General features: G+C 43.1%; 1 protein-coding gene across 1 annotated transcript in view; it reads right to left on the bottom strand.

Moving 5' to 3' along the window:
* Positions 1-14,709, bottom strand: part of LOC139232498 (protein myomaker-like) — a 179,625-nt gene that overhangs the window by 16,102 nt on the left and 148,814 nt on the right. The window contains exons 4-5 of the mRNA XM_070862808.1: positions 9,624-9,772; positions 6,298-6,414 (exon numbers count right to left, since the gene is read on the bottom strand). Coding sequence (XP_070718909.1) covers positions 6,298-6,414; positions 9,624-9,772 — 266 coding nt within the window. The remainder of the gene's footprint in view (positions 1-6,297; positions 6,415-9,623; positions 9,773-14,709) is intronic.

Below are 14,709 nucleotides of genomic sequence, written 5' to 3'. Positions count from 1 at the left end.
TTACAGAACCTACAAGGGAGCAAGCTATCTTAGATCTGGTCCTGTGCAATGAGACAGGAATAATAAACGATCTCCTAGTAAAAGATCCTCTCGGAATGAGTGATCACAGTATGGTTGAATTTGTAATACAGATTGAGAGTGAGGAAGTAGTGTCTCAAACAAGCGTACTATGCTTAAACAAAGGGGACTACAGTGGGATGAGGGCAGAGTTGGCTAAAGTAGACTGGAAACACAGACTAAACGGTTGCACAATTGAGGAACAGTGGAGGACTTTTAAGGAGCTCTTTCATAGTGCTCAACAAAAATATAATCCAGTGAAAAAGAAGGGCGGTAAGAGAAGGAATAACCAGCTGTGGATAACCAAGGAAATAAAGGAGAGTATCAAATTAAAAACCAATGCGTATAAGGTGGCCAAGGTTAGTGGGAAACTAGAAGATTGGGAAAATTTTAAATGACAGCAAAGAATGACTAAGAAAGCAATAAAGAAAGAAAAGATAGATTACGAAAGTAAACTTGCGCAAAACATAAAAACAGATAGTAAAAGCTTTTACCGATATATAAAACGGAAGAGAATGACTAAAGTAAATGTTGGTCCCTTAGAAGATGAGAAGGGGGATTTAATAATGGGAAATGTGAAAATGGCTGAGACCTTAAACAATTATTTTGCTTCGGTCTTCACAGTGGAAGACACAAAAACCATGCCAAAAATTGCTGGTCACAGGAATGTGGGAAGGGAGGACCTTGAGACAATCACTATCACTAGGGGGGTAGTGCTGGACAGGCTAATGGGACTCAAGGTAGACAAGTCCCCTGGTCCTGATGAAATGCATCCCAGGGTATTAAAAGAGATGGCGGAAGTTATAGCAGATGCATTCGTTATAATCTACCAAAATTCTCTGGACTCTGGGGAGGTACCAGCGGATTGGAAAGCAGCTAATGTAACGCCTCTGTTTAAAAAAGTGGCAGACAAAAGGCAGGTAACTAAAGGTCGGTTAGTTTAACATCTGTAGTGGGGAAAATGCTTGAAGCTATCATTAAGGAAGAAATAGCGGGACATCTAGATAGGAATAGTGCAATCAAGCAGACGCAGCATGGATTCATGAAGGGGAAATCATGTTTAACTAATTTACTGGAATTCTTTGAGGATATAACGAGCATGGTGGATAGAGGTGTACCGATGGATGTGGTGTATTTAGATTTCCAAAAGGCGTTCGATGAGGTGCCACACAAAAGGTTATTGCAGAAGATAAAGGTACGCGGAGTCAGAGGAAATGTATTTGCATGGATAGAGAATTGGCTGGCGAACAGAAAGCAGAGAGTCGGGATAAATGGGTCCTTTTCGGATTGGAAATCGGTGGTTAGTGGTGTGCCACAGGGATCGGTGCTAGGACCACAACTGTTTACAATATACATAGATGACCTGGAAGAGGGGACAGAGTGTAGTGTAACAAAATTTGAAGATGACACAAAGATTAGTGGGAAAGCAAGTTGTGTAGAGGACACAGAGAGGCTGCAGAGAGATTTAGATAGGTTAAGCGAATGGGCTAAGGTTTGGCAGATGGAATACAATGTCGGAAAATGTGAGGTCATCCACCTTGGAAAAAAAACAGTAAAAGGGAATATTATTTGAATGGGGAGAAATTACAACATGCTGTGGTGCAGAGGTACCTGGGGGTCCTTGTGCATGAATCCCAAAAAGTTAGTTTGCAGGTGCAGCAGGTAATCAGGAAGGTGAATGGAATGTTGGCCTTCGTTGCGAGAGGGATGGAGTACAAAAGCAGGGAGGTCCTGCTGCAACTGTACAGGGTATTGGTGAGGCCGCACCTGGAGTACTGCGTGGAGTTTTGGTCACCTTACTTAACGAAGGTTATACTAGCTTTGGAGGGGGTACAGAGACGATTCACTAGGCTGATTCCGGAGATGAGGAGGTTACCTTATGATGATAGATTGAGTAGACTGGGTCTTTACTCGTTGGAGTTCAGAAGGATGAGGGATGATCTTATAGAAACATTTAAAATAATGAAAGGGATAGACAGGATAGAGGCAGAGAGGTTGTTTCCACTGGTTGGGGAGACTAGAACTAGGGGGCACAGCCTCAAAATATGGGGGAGCCAATTTAAAACCGAGTTGAGAAAGAATTTCTTCTCCCAGAGGGTTGTGAATCTGTGGAATTCTCTGCCCAAGGAAACAGTTGAGGCTAGCTCATTGAATATATTCAAATCACAGATAGATAGATTTTTAACCAATGAGGGAATTAAGGATTATGGGGAGCGGGCGGGTAAGTGGAGCTGAGTCCACGGCCAGATCAGCCATGATCTTGTTGAATGGCGGAACAGGCTCGAGGGGCTAGATGGCCTAATCCTGTTCCTAATTCTTATGTTCTTATGTTCTTATTAATGTTAGGGAAGTCCAGAACTAGGAGTCACAGTCTAAGGATAAGGGGTAAGCCACTTAGGACCGAGATGAGGAGAGACTTCTTCATCCAGAGAGTGGTGAACCTGTGGAATTATCTGTCACAAAAAGTTGTTGAGGTCAATTCACTAAATATATTCAAAAAGGAGTTAGATGTAGTCCTTACTACTCGGGGATCAAGGGGTATGGTGAGAAAGCAGGAATGGGGTACTGAAGTTGCATGTTCAGCCATGAACTCATTGAAAGGCGGTGCAGGCTCAAGGGGCCGAATGGCCTACTCCTGCACCTATTTTCTATGTTTCTATGTTTCTCTGACCCCATGAGCTGACCCCACAAGCTGACCTCACAACCTGGTTGAAATCAAATTATTGTTGGGGAGTTAACATAGGGTTTGTGTGTTTTAGGAAAGACTGGGGTGGCATTATTTGTTAGATAGGGACCAGTTACAATGAGGTTAGATGTGGAAAGTGTTACCGAGCAGTTAGAATTAAAAGGCAGTAAAAGAGATCCGTTTGTAATATGAACGTGCTAATGATCAAAGGAGATTGTGGTTTGAGGGGGCGATGAGGCAGTTGAGTGCCAAGTGCTAATAATAATCCTGGGGGTTCAATCTTCCTCGTATTGACTGGAATGCACAATGGGGACAGTCTGCATTGAGCGGAAATGTATTTAAATTGTGAGGGATTTGTTTTTTAAACAGTCCTTTAAAGATACCACAAGGGGTATTGCAATATTTGATTTAGTTCTCATGAATTAGGAGGGAGCAATAAACAAAGTGAGAATAATGTTTCAGCAAAATCAATGGGATAATTATTAAGATGCAAAAAGAATGTATCCCTGGAAGAGATCAAGGCAGTGTGAAAGGGGAAGACCAGTTTGGCTTAGTAACAAAACATAGAGAAAGCATACAATTTGTTTTTAATGTTCAGGAAGGGAACAAGATTGGGAGATCTATAAAGATAAGGTGAGGAATGCTAATAATTGCTAAAGGGTGCAGAGAGATCAGAAGGAAAACATAACTGGAAACTTCAAGCAGAACAGTAAAGCACTCTTCAAGTATGTCAGGAGTAAACAAACAAGGGTCAGGCCCACTAAATAATGACATTGAGGAAGTGATGTCTGAAAGTAGAGAAATTGCTGAAGAATTTAACTGCCATTGTTCAACTGTTTTCACAAAAGCAATGGAGAAGAATGCCAGAATTGGGTGGTACAGTTTAAAGATGAATGTGGACTGAAAAATTGTAAAATCATAAGAGAGGACATATTGGGGTGGTTGTTGAAGTTCAAGGTAGATGAGGCTCCTGGTTCTCACACGGCTCTGAAGGAATTGATTCAACGAGTGCGAGTTGTCTTGCGGGTATTTCTCAGAGTTCACTGTACTCGGATCAAATCCCAGAGGACTGGAAATAGTAATTGTGGCTCCCATCTTCAAGAAAGGGGCGAAGGATGAACCATCAAATTATACACCTGTAAGTCTTACTTCCACTCTTGCAAAAGTGTTTGAAATTATTATAAGGGTTAATCTAAGGGAGTATCCCGAGGGCCATGAGTTAATCCGAGACAGCCAGCATGGTTTTAGAAATGGGAGGTAATGCACGACTAATTTCTTGGATTTTTTTTTGAGGGGATGACAGACTTTGTAGATAGGGGAAAGATAATGGATGTTACCTGCCTAGATTTCAGGAAGCCATTTGACACTGTCCCACATAATAGGCTCCTACATAAGCTCCAGGCCCAGGGGATCAATGGGAATTTATTAAAATAGACTGCCAAATGGTTAGTTGGTTGGGAAACAGCAAAGAGTAATAGTGCATAGGCAGCTATCTGGTTGACAGCCAGTTACCAGTGGAGTGCCACAAAGTTCAATGTTGCTGTTGTGTATCTGTAAAGCATGCACTCTCATGTTCCGCCACCAGAGATCTCATCCCCTGAAGTCCCAAGGGATCCCAGCATCCCTTGGGAGCACTGTATATAAGCCGGTCCCTAAGGCCTGTTCCTCACTCTGGAGTGTCTTATTAAAGACTGAGGTCACTGTTACTTTAACCTCCCTGTGTGCAGCCTCATCTGTGTTGGGAACACAATAGTTGCAACTACTGTTATTCATCATTTTTATTGAGAGGAAGGTCATGGAGCCGAAATTCAGGTGCACCAGAAAGCTGGCGCACCTATGAGTTTTTAAACTGGTACACACCACTGGAACTCTTGTTGCGGCAAGTAATCCATTTTCAGGGCTTTGAATTTTTTTGAGCCTTAGACTCAAAGCCAGGCTGACAGGCTGAAAATGGGTTGGTTGGGCCGTCCACCGCTGTCAATCAACGTGGCAGGGGATCAACGAATGGAGCTGAGAATGGATAGGTAAGTATTTTATTTTACTTTGTCGGTGCATCTACTTGGGCGAAAAATCCCTGACCTGAATTTAGATTGGGTCAGCCTGTTGACCGCAGAGTGGCAGCCATTCGATTTTTTGGTATGGCCGCCACAAACGGGCATTAACGGGTCTCTTTGAGTCCCGGAATTTTGGCCCCCGTGTGTCCAAAGTTTTCACATTTGCAGACGATACAAATTTGGAGCAGTGGCAAATGATGAATAGCAATGAGCACAAATTTAAAAGGATCTTGACCAGCTCAATTGATGGGCGGAGAAATTGCTTTTGTAATTCTTCCTGACTGCACAATAAAATAAGTAAAAGAATTCAAACATACCTTTCCAGTGGCAGTCTCCAGCAGTTTCTTTAAGAACCACTGGTTTGACTGCCAAGCGCCTGAGAATACTGACTGCAGCGTGCAAGGCTGAGCATCTTTGAGGTTTACGTCGCAAGTGCATTTTGCAAAAGGGTCCTCAAACAGGTGTTAGGCCTTTGCATATGCAAATAAGGAAGCTGTGACTGTTTCAGGCGTGCACTTTTGACACCTATGCAGGAGCCATTACCAATATGGCGGGCGCCGCACTTCTGATGTGGAATGAGTGCACACACTTGCCAAATTGAACCCTTGGGCCTGTAAAATGGGTAGGGCATGATCCAATTTACATAGAATGTACCGTACAGAAACAGGCAATTTAGCCTAACTGGTCTGTGCTGGTGTTTTTGCTCCACACGAGCTTCCTTGACCCTATTTCATCGCACCCTATCAGCATATCCTTCTATTCTTTTCACCCTCATGTGTTTATCTAGCTTCCATTTAAACTCATCGATGATTAGATGCATTATTAGATTCAGTAAAATTTTATGCCATCATTCTACAGCCTGGGTAATTTCCTCCCTCAGGATCCTGGGATGTATCCCGCCCACCCGCGGCCCTCAGGATCCTAGGATGTATCCAATCGGCCCTGGCACTTTATCTTCCTTCAGCGTAACTATCTGATCGAACATTTTCCTTTTATCCATCATAATATTGTTCCTCTCAGTCTCATCCACTTCAGAATTCAATCTTAAACATGGTGCTGAGTTTTTACATGTCAGACATCTTGGTTAACTGTTTGGGCAGTGTTAAGAGTTTGGAGGTCGTGGAATGAGAGGGATGGAACATCAGAGGATTACTGACCCTGAGCTGCTCAGTCACAGCTATTAGTGGCCCAATGCAGGACTCCACTGGCAATGGCCTGGCACCAGCTCAGTTGCTCTCTCAGCTGAGGAATGGTGCATAGTAAGGGGAAGGGGCATCTGAAAAGAGCTGAACTGTTTTAGGATGATTATTAGTTTGATAGAAAACTATGTTAATTGAGACATTGTGGCATTGATTCATTAGGAAGGTGTCAGTTATAAATGGCAAAGAAGTGAGCTGCAATACGAACACAAGGTAAATCTGAAATCTATCAGAAGAATGTGAAAAGATGCTCTCCCAACTGTTAATTGCCACAGCTAAAAATTAAATTACTCCATTGTACCTCAAAGAAGAATCGTAACATCAAGGCAAGTGCCCCAAAGCAGAAACCAGGGCCAATCTGTTGTGTATAGATGCTCTTGTCAGGGTAAAGGCCTTTTTTGTCTTTCATCTTCTTTAACTGTGAAATTAAAAGCAGCAGTTATTCGGCAATCTAGTTTATAGTTAAATATATATCCTTTACATCAAGAATTTTCTGTTAAGCAATTAAAATGCGTCTCCATTTTCCCCCATTCAAGAATACAATTTGTCCTGCTTCGTACATGCACGTCACAGCCACTAACCCTACTTTTGAGGCAGTGATTACAACACACTCTGCATCTAAGTGAGTTAGGGAACATCCTCAAAAAAAGGAAGAATTACATTGAATATGCAGCACAAAAGCAGGTCATTCGGCCCATCCAGTCCATGATGGCGTTTATGCTCCACTTGAGCCTCCACCCACCTTTCCTCATCTAACTATCAGCATAACCCTCTATTCCCTTCTTCCTGATGTGCTTATCTAGCTTCCCCTTAAATGCATCAATTCTATTTGCTTCAGCCACTCCCTGTGGTCGTGAGTTCCACATTCTCACCAATCTCTGGGTAAAGATATTTCTTCTGAATTCCGTATTTGAATTCTTGGTGACTACCTTATATTGATGATCTTTAGTTTTGCTCTTCCCATAAGTGGAAACACTGTGTCTACTCTATCTAAATCTTGCAGAATTTTAAAGACCTTTATTAGGTCACCCCTCAGTCTTCTCTTTTCAAGAGAAAATTGACCCAGCCTGTTCCTCCTTTCCTAATAGGTGTACCCTTGCATTTCTGGTATCATCCTTGTAAATCCTCACTGCATCCTCCCCAGTGCTTCAATATCCTTTTTATAATATGGTGACCAGAGCTGTACGCAGTACTCCAAGTGTGGTCTAACCAAGGATCCATACAGTTTTAGCATAACTTCCCTGCTTTTCAATTCTATACCTCTAGAAATAAATCCTAGTGCTTGGTTTGCTTTTTTATAACCTTATTAACCTGCGTCACAACTTTTAATGATTTGTGTATTTGTACTCCGAAATCCCTTTGCTCCTTTACCTCATTTAGATTCCTATTTTCCAAGTAATATGTGACCTCTTTATTTTTCTTAACAAAATGTAATACCTCACACTTATCTATGTTGAAATTCATTTTGCAGAGTTGCTTAAACTTACAAATAATCACTTGTGATTGCTGCTAGTGTGACAGCGATTACCCAGTGGAAGATGAGCTTGCAGCATTGTGAAAGAGGCATTGCTCTCCCTCAGAGTTCACCACCCATCCCATTAGAAGCTGCTGCCTCCAAGCAATAGAATTGTCAACATGCCACCAAGTGGATGTGGTTTCTCTGCAAAGCTCCTTCCCACATGTACTGACTCTGACCTGTCTGAGGATTCTCTAAGCACAATGCAGCAAGAGAGGGAGAACATAAGAACATAAGAAATAGGAGCAGGAGTAGGCCAACTGGCCCCTTGAGCCTGCTCCGCCATTTAATAAGATCATGGCTGATCTGATCATGGACTCAGCTCCACTTCCCTGCCCGCTCCCCATAAACCTTTATTCCCTTATCGCTCAAAAATCTGTCTACCTCTGCCATAAATATATTCAATGACCCAGCCTCCACAGTTCTCTAGGGCAGAGAATTCCATAGATTTACACCCCTCAGAGAAGAAATTCCTCCTCATCTCAGTTTTAAATGGGCGGCCCCTTATTCTGAGGCTATGTCCCCTAGTTTTAGTTTCCCCTATGAGTGGAAATATCCTCTCTACAGCCACCTTGTCGAGCCCCCTCATTATCATGTTTTGATAAGATCACCTCTCATTCTTCTGAACTCCAATGTTTATAGACCCAACCTACTCAACCTATCTTCATAAGTCAACCCCTCATCTCCGGAATCAACCTAGTGAACATTCTCTGAACAGCCTCCAATGCAAGTATATCTTTTCTTAAATACGGAAACCAAAACTGTATGCAGTACTCTAGGTGTGGCCTCACTAATACCCTGTACAGTTGTAGCAGGACCGCTGCTTTTATACTCTATCCCCCTTGCAATAAAGGGAAACATTCCATTTACCTTCCTGATTACTTGCTGTACCTGCATACTAACTTTTTGTGTTTCATGCACAAGGACCCACAGGTCCTGCTGTACTGCAGCACTTTGCAATTTTTCTCCATTTAAATTATAATTTACTTTTCTATTTTTTTCTGCCAAAATGGATAACCTCACATTTTCCCACATTATACTCCATCTGCCAAATTTTTGCCCACTCACTTAGCCTGTCTATATCCCTTTGCAGATTTTTTGTGTCCTCCTCCCAATTTAGTTTCCCATCCATCATCAGAAAACTTGTCTACATTATACTCGGTCCTTTCATCCAAGTCATTAATATATATTGTAAATAGTTGAGGACCCAGCACCGATCCCTGCAGCAACCCACTAGTCACTGTTTGCCAACCAGAAAATGACCCATTTATCCCGACTCTCTGTTTTCTGTTAGTTAGCCAATCCTCTATCCATGCTAATATATTACCCCCAACACCGTGAACTTTTATCTTGTGCAGTAACTTTTTATATGGCATCTTATCGAATGCCTTCTGGAAATCCAAATACACTACATCCACTGGGTCCCCTTTACCCACCCTGCTCGTTACATCCTCAAAGAACTTCAGCAAATGTTTTCAAACATGATTCTCCTTTCATTAAAACCATGCTGACTTTGCTTAATTGAATTATGCCATTCCAAATGCCCTGCTACTGCTTCCTTAATAATGGGCTCCAGCATTTTCCTAACGACAGATGTTAGACTAACTGGTCTATAGTTTCCTGCTTTTTGTCTGCCTCCTTTTTTTAAATAGGGCCGTTCCATTTGTGGTTTTCTAATCTGCTGGGACCGCCCCAGAATCCAGGGAATTTTGGTAGATCACAACCAATGCATCCACTATCTCCGCAGCCACTTCTTTTAAGACCCGAGGATGTAAGCCATCAGCTCAAGAACAGCATCAACAGAGCTCAGGCAACTTTTAATTCAGTTTGCAATTCGCTTCAATAATGGGGCATGGAGAGAATATTAATATTTAAGAATAGCAAACTTCTCAAAAGAAGCAGGCAAATTTATGCAATGGGTAGCCTGATGCTAAGTGATTTAAAGTCTGGATTAATAGGCATTGCTTTATTAGGCTGCTTATAAAACAGGTAAAATGCAGAAATAGGAGAGAGACCAGGACAGAGGAATAGCCACAGTGACTTGTATATAATGAACAGCAACAGTGATATAACACACAGACATGTGTAAATGCTTCAGTGACTCTACGTACAAATTTGACGGTTATTATGAAGACAGCTGTTCCAATTGGTCCAGAGTAAACACCATAGCCCCATCGATCTTGATAGATCCGCACACTCAGAGTCAGCACTCCAAATATAACCAAAGTAGATCTTTTTGGTTCCTCAAATTCTGCTAATGCTAAATAGCAAATAAGAAAGAAATATTTACATTTATATAGTTACTTATTGCTTCACACAAATGACAGTTGTTACGTAGGAAAATGCATTAGCTATTGTATGCACAGCAAGACATTTGAAACAGCAATCAAATAAACAATTAAGTCACTATCTTACATAGAATCTTAGGGCTAGATTTTCCACTTTTTTTGCATGCTTAACGGCCACTTAATGCCCATTTTACCGCTGAAATGACGTATAACGCCCATATATCACCCATCTAACCACAAAATGGAAACTGACGAGCATTTTTCGGGAACTTATTGCCGAGCATTACTTTCCCCATGTGCTTAACGCCAGGAAAAAATAATAACGGCAGGAAAAAATAATACCGCCCGCCCACTTTTTTTGTTGTAAAGAGCATATTTACCAAAACTAGTGGCCATGAGATCGCCCAGCGACACTTTCACCACCTCACACATGTCATTTGCCCAAAAAACAGAAAAAGTGGAACTAACCGGAACTAATCACAGCGCTATGGACACCATGTTCTACATCACATGTCGCATCCTTTAAAAGGCTGCTGTGCTTCAACATCGGGGGAGTTCGGATGCACTCTGGAGGTCGTTGGAGTTGATGTGAACATCTGTACAAACATCTTGACCATACTGTGACCGATTGGAATTGAACAGATGTCTTCGTCGGGACATTCATTGCTTGTGACCAATTGGTGGAAAACAGAGAGCTATTGCAATGGGACCTGTCATTTCTCACCCTCTCTTGATGACCAATTACATGCTGCAGACTTGAGATGGCTGAAGGTACGCTCCACAGCATTATGTGCCCAATGTAAGATGTGCCAGACTGATGAGGAGGACCAGACGTTACACCCCCTGCAAGTACAGGGAGAAGCAGTCTTACCTCGACTTGCCCGACACCAACTGCCTTCGGAGACTGCGCTTCCACAAAGTGGTTATCACTGAGGGGAGATCTGCAGCCTGCCAGCACCATCAGTACTGCACTGTCCGTTGAGGTCAAAGTCACCGCGGCACTGTCGTTCTACGTGTCGGGTTCTTTTCAGGCCACAGCTGGTGACATTTGCGGACTGTCTCAGCATGCCACACATTGCTGCATTAAACAAGTCACTGAAGCCCTGTACACATGCAGGAAGTACTTGATCAGCTTCCCTATGACCAGTGAGGCACAGAGTGAGAGGGCTCGAGGATTCTCCAGAATTGCAAACTTCCTCAAGGTGCAGGGAGCAATAGCAATAGACTGTATGGACATTGCGATGCTGGAACCTTTTCAGGATGCTGAGGTTTTTAGGAACCACAAGGGATTCCACTCCCTGAATGTCCAATTCGTTGTCGACCACCAGCAAATTATACTGGCAGTGAATGCTCAATTTCAGGGCAGCATCTATGATGCTCACATTCTGCGTGAGAGGACTGTATCTGACTTGTTTAACAATCAGCCACAAGGTCAATGCTGGATGCTTGGTGACAAAGGATATGGCCTAGCTGATGACCCCCCTGCGTGACACCCACACCGAAGCCGAGAGGCGATACAATGAGAGCCACAGAGCCACTCGCAATATCGTGGAGAAAACCATTGAAGTGCATAAGCAGTGCTTTAGATGCCTGGACCACTCAGGAGGCAAGCTCCAATACCACCCTGAGCAGGTAGCTCAATTTGTGATGGTGTGCTCCATGCTGCACAACTTGGCTATCAGGAGGGGACAAGAATTATCTGATGAGTCTGACAGTCTACCTCACCAGAGAGAGGAAGAGGAGGACAAGGAGGCAGACGCTGACATTGTCTCACACAATCAGGCTGACACTGAAGCCATGCCCCCGACCCCTGTAGACGACATGAAAGGGCCCATGGTGGCATGATAGAAACATAGAAACATAGAAAATAGGTGCAGGAGTAGGCCATTCGGCCCTTCGAGCCTGCACCACCATTCAATAAGATCATGGCTGATCATTCCCTTAGTACCCCTTTCCTGCTTTCTCTCCATACCCCTTGATCTCTTTAGCCGTAAGGGCCATATCTAACTCCCTCTTGAATATATCCAATGAACTGGCATCAACAACTCTCTGCGGTAGGGAATTCCACAGGTTAACAACTCTCTGAGTGAAGAAGTTTCTCCTCATCTCAGTCCTAAATGGCCTACCCCTTATCCTAAGACTGTGTCCCCTGGTTCTGGACTTCCCCATCATTGGGAACATTCTCCCCGCATCTAACCTGTCCAGTCCCGTCAGAATCTTATAAGTTTTTATGAGATCCCCTCTCATCCTTCTAAACTCCAGTATATAAAGGCCCAGTTTATCCAGTCTCTCCTCATATGTCAGTCCCACCATCCCGGGAATCAGTCTGGTGAACCTTCGCTGCACTCCCTCAATAGCAAGAATGTCCTTCCTCAGATTAGGAGACCAAAACTGAACACAATATTCCAGGTGAGGCCTCACCAAGGCCCTGTACAACTGCAGTAAGACCTACCTGCTCCTATATTCAAATCTCCTAGCTATGAAGGCCAACATACTATTTGCCTTCTTCACCGCCTGCTGTACCTGCATGCCAACTTTCAATGACTGATGAACTATGACACCCAGGTCTCGTTACACCTCCCCCTTTCCTAATCTGCTGCCATTCAGATAATATTCTGCTTTCGTGTTTTTGACCCCAAAGTGGATAACCTCACATTTATCCACATTATTCTGCATCTCATGCATTGGCCCACTCACCTAACCTGTCCAAGTCACCCTGCAGCCTTTTAGCGTCCTCCTCACAGCTCACACCGCCACCCAGTTTAGTGTCATCTGCAAACTTGGGGATATTACACTCAATTCCTTCATCCAAATCATCAATGTATATTGTAAAGAGCTGGGGTCCCAGCACTGAGCTCTGCGGCACTCCACTAGTCACTGCCTGCCATTCTGAAAAGGACGTGTTTATCCCGACTCTGCTTCCTGACTACCAACCAGTTCTCCATCCACGTCAGTACATTACCCCCAATACCATGTGCTTTAATTTTGCACACCAATCTCTTGTGTGGGATCTTGTCAAAATCCTTTTGAAAGTCCAAATACACCACATCCACTGGTTCTCCCTTGTCCACTCTGCTAGTTACATTCTCAAAAAATTCCAGAAGATTTGTCAAGCATAATTTCCCTTTCATAAATCCATGCTGACTTGGACTGATCCTGTCACTGCTTTCCAAATGCGCTGCTATTTCATCTTTAATAATTGATTCCAACATTTTCCCTATTACGATGTCAGGCTAACCGGTCTATAATTACCCGTTTTCTCTCTCCCTCCTTTTTTAAACAGTGGTGTTACATTAGCTACCCTCCAGTCCATGGGAACTGATCCAGAGTCAATAGACCGTTGGAAAATGATCACCAATGCATCCACTATTTCCATGGTCACTTCCTTAAGTACTCTGGGATGCAGACTATCAGGCCCCAGGGATTTATCGGTCTTCAATCCCATCAATTTTCCTAACACAATTTCCTGCTTTATAAGGATATCCTTCAGTTCCTCCTTCTCACTAGACCCTCGGTCCCCTAATATTTCTGGAAGGTCATTTGTGTCTTCCTTCGTGAAAACAGAACCAAAGTATTTGTTTAACTGGTCCGCCATTTCTTTGTTCCCCATTATAAATTCACCTGAATCTGACTGCAAGGGACCTATGTTTATTTTCACTAATATTTTTCTCTTCACATATCTATAGAAGCTTTTGCAGTCAGTTTTTTATGTTCCCAGCAAGCTTCCTCTCATACTCCATTTCCTCCTCCTAATTAAACCCTTTGTCCTCCTCTGCTGAATTCTAAATTTCTCCCAGTCCTTAGGTTTGCTGCTTTTTGTGGCCAATTTATATGCCTCTTCCTTGGATTTAATACTATCCTTAATTTCCCTTGTTAGCCACGGTTGAGTCACCTTTCCCGTTTTATTTTTATTCCACACAGGGATGTACATTTGTTGAAGTTGATCCATGTGATCTTTAAATGTTTACCATTGCCTATCCACCGTCAACCCTTTAAGTATCACTTGCCGCTCTATTCTAGCCAATTCACGTCTCATACCACCGATGTTACCTTTCCCCAAGTTTAAGGCCCCAGTCTCTGAATTAACTGTGTCATTCTCCTTCTTAATAAAGAATTCTACCATATTATGGTCACTCTTCCCCAAAGGGCCTCGCACAACAAGATTGTTAATTAGTCCTTTCTCATTACACATCACCCAGTCTAGGATGGCCAGCCCTCTAGTTGGTTCCTCGACATATTGGTCTAGAAAACCATCCCTAATACACTCCAAGAAATCCTCCTCCACCGCATTGCTACTGGTTTGGTTAGCTTAATCAATCTGTAGATTACAGTCGCCCATGATAACTGCTGTACCTTCATTGCACGCATCCCTAATTTCTTGTTTGATGCTGTCCCCATCCTCATTACTACTGTTTGGTGGTCTGTACACAACTCCCACTAGTATTTTCTGCCCTTTGGTATTCCATAGCTCCACCCATACAGATTCCACATCATCCAAGCTAATGTCCTTCCTTACTATTACATTAATTTCCTCTTTAACCAGCAACGCCACCTCACCTTTTCTTTTCTGTCTATCCTTCCTAAATGTTGAATACCCCTGGATGTTGAGTTCCCAGCCTTGGTCACCCTGGAGCCATGTCTCCGTGATGCCAATTACATCAAATCCATTAACTGCTATCTGCGCAGTTAATTCGTCCACCTTATTCCAAATACTCCTCGCATTGAGGCACAGAGCCTTCAGGCTTGTCTTTATAACACCCTTTGCCCCTTTAGGATTTTGTTGTAATGTGGCCCTTTTTTGCTTTTTGCCTTGGGTTTCTCTGCCCTCCACTTTTACTTTCCTTCTTGCTATCTGCAAGAGCCTTACGTCAGGAGCTCATCAATGAGCGCTTTGCCTGAAAAAACGTTG

This window comes from Pristiophorus japonicus, chromosome 20 (assembly GCF_044704955.1).
Source record: "Pristiophorus japonicus isolate sPriJap1 chromosome 20, sPriJap1.hap1, whole genome shotgun sequence".
NCBI classification, from domain to species: Eukaryota; Metazoa; Chordata; class Chondrichthyes; family Pristiophoridae; genus Pristiophorus; species Pristiophorus japonicus.
This window is presented reverse-complemented; position numbering and strand designations above follow the sequence as displayed.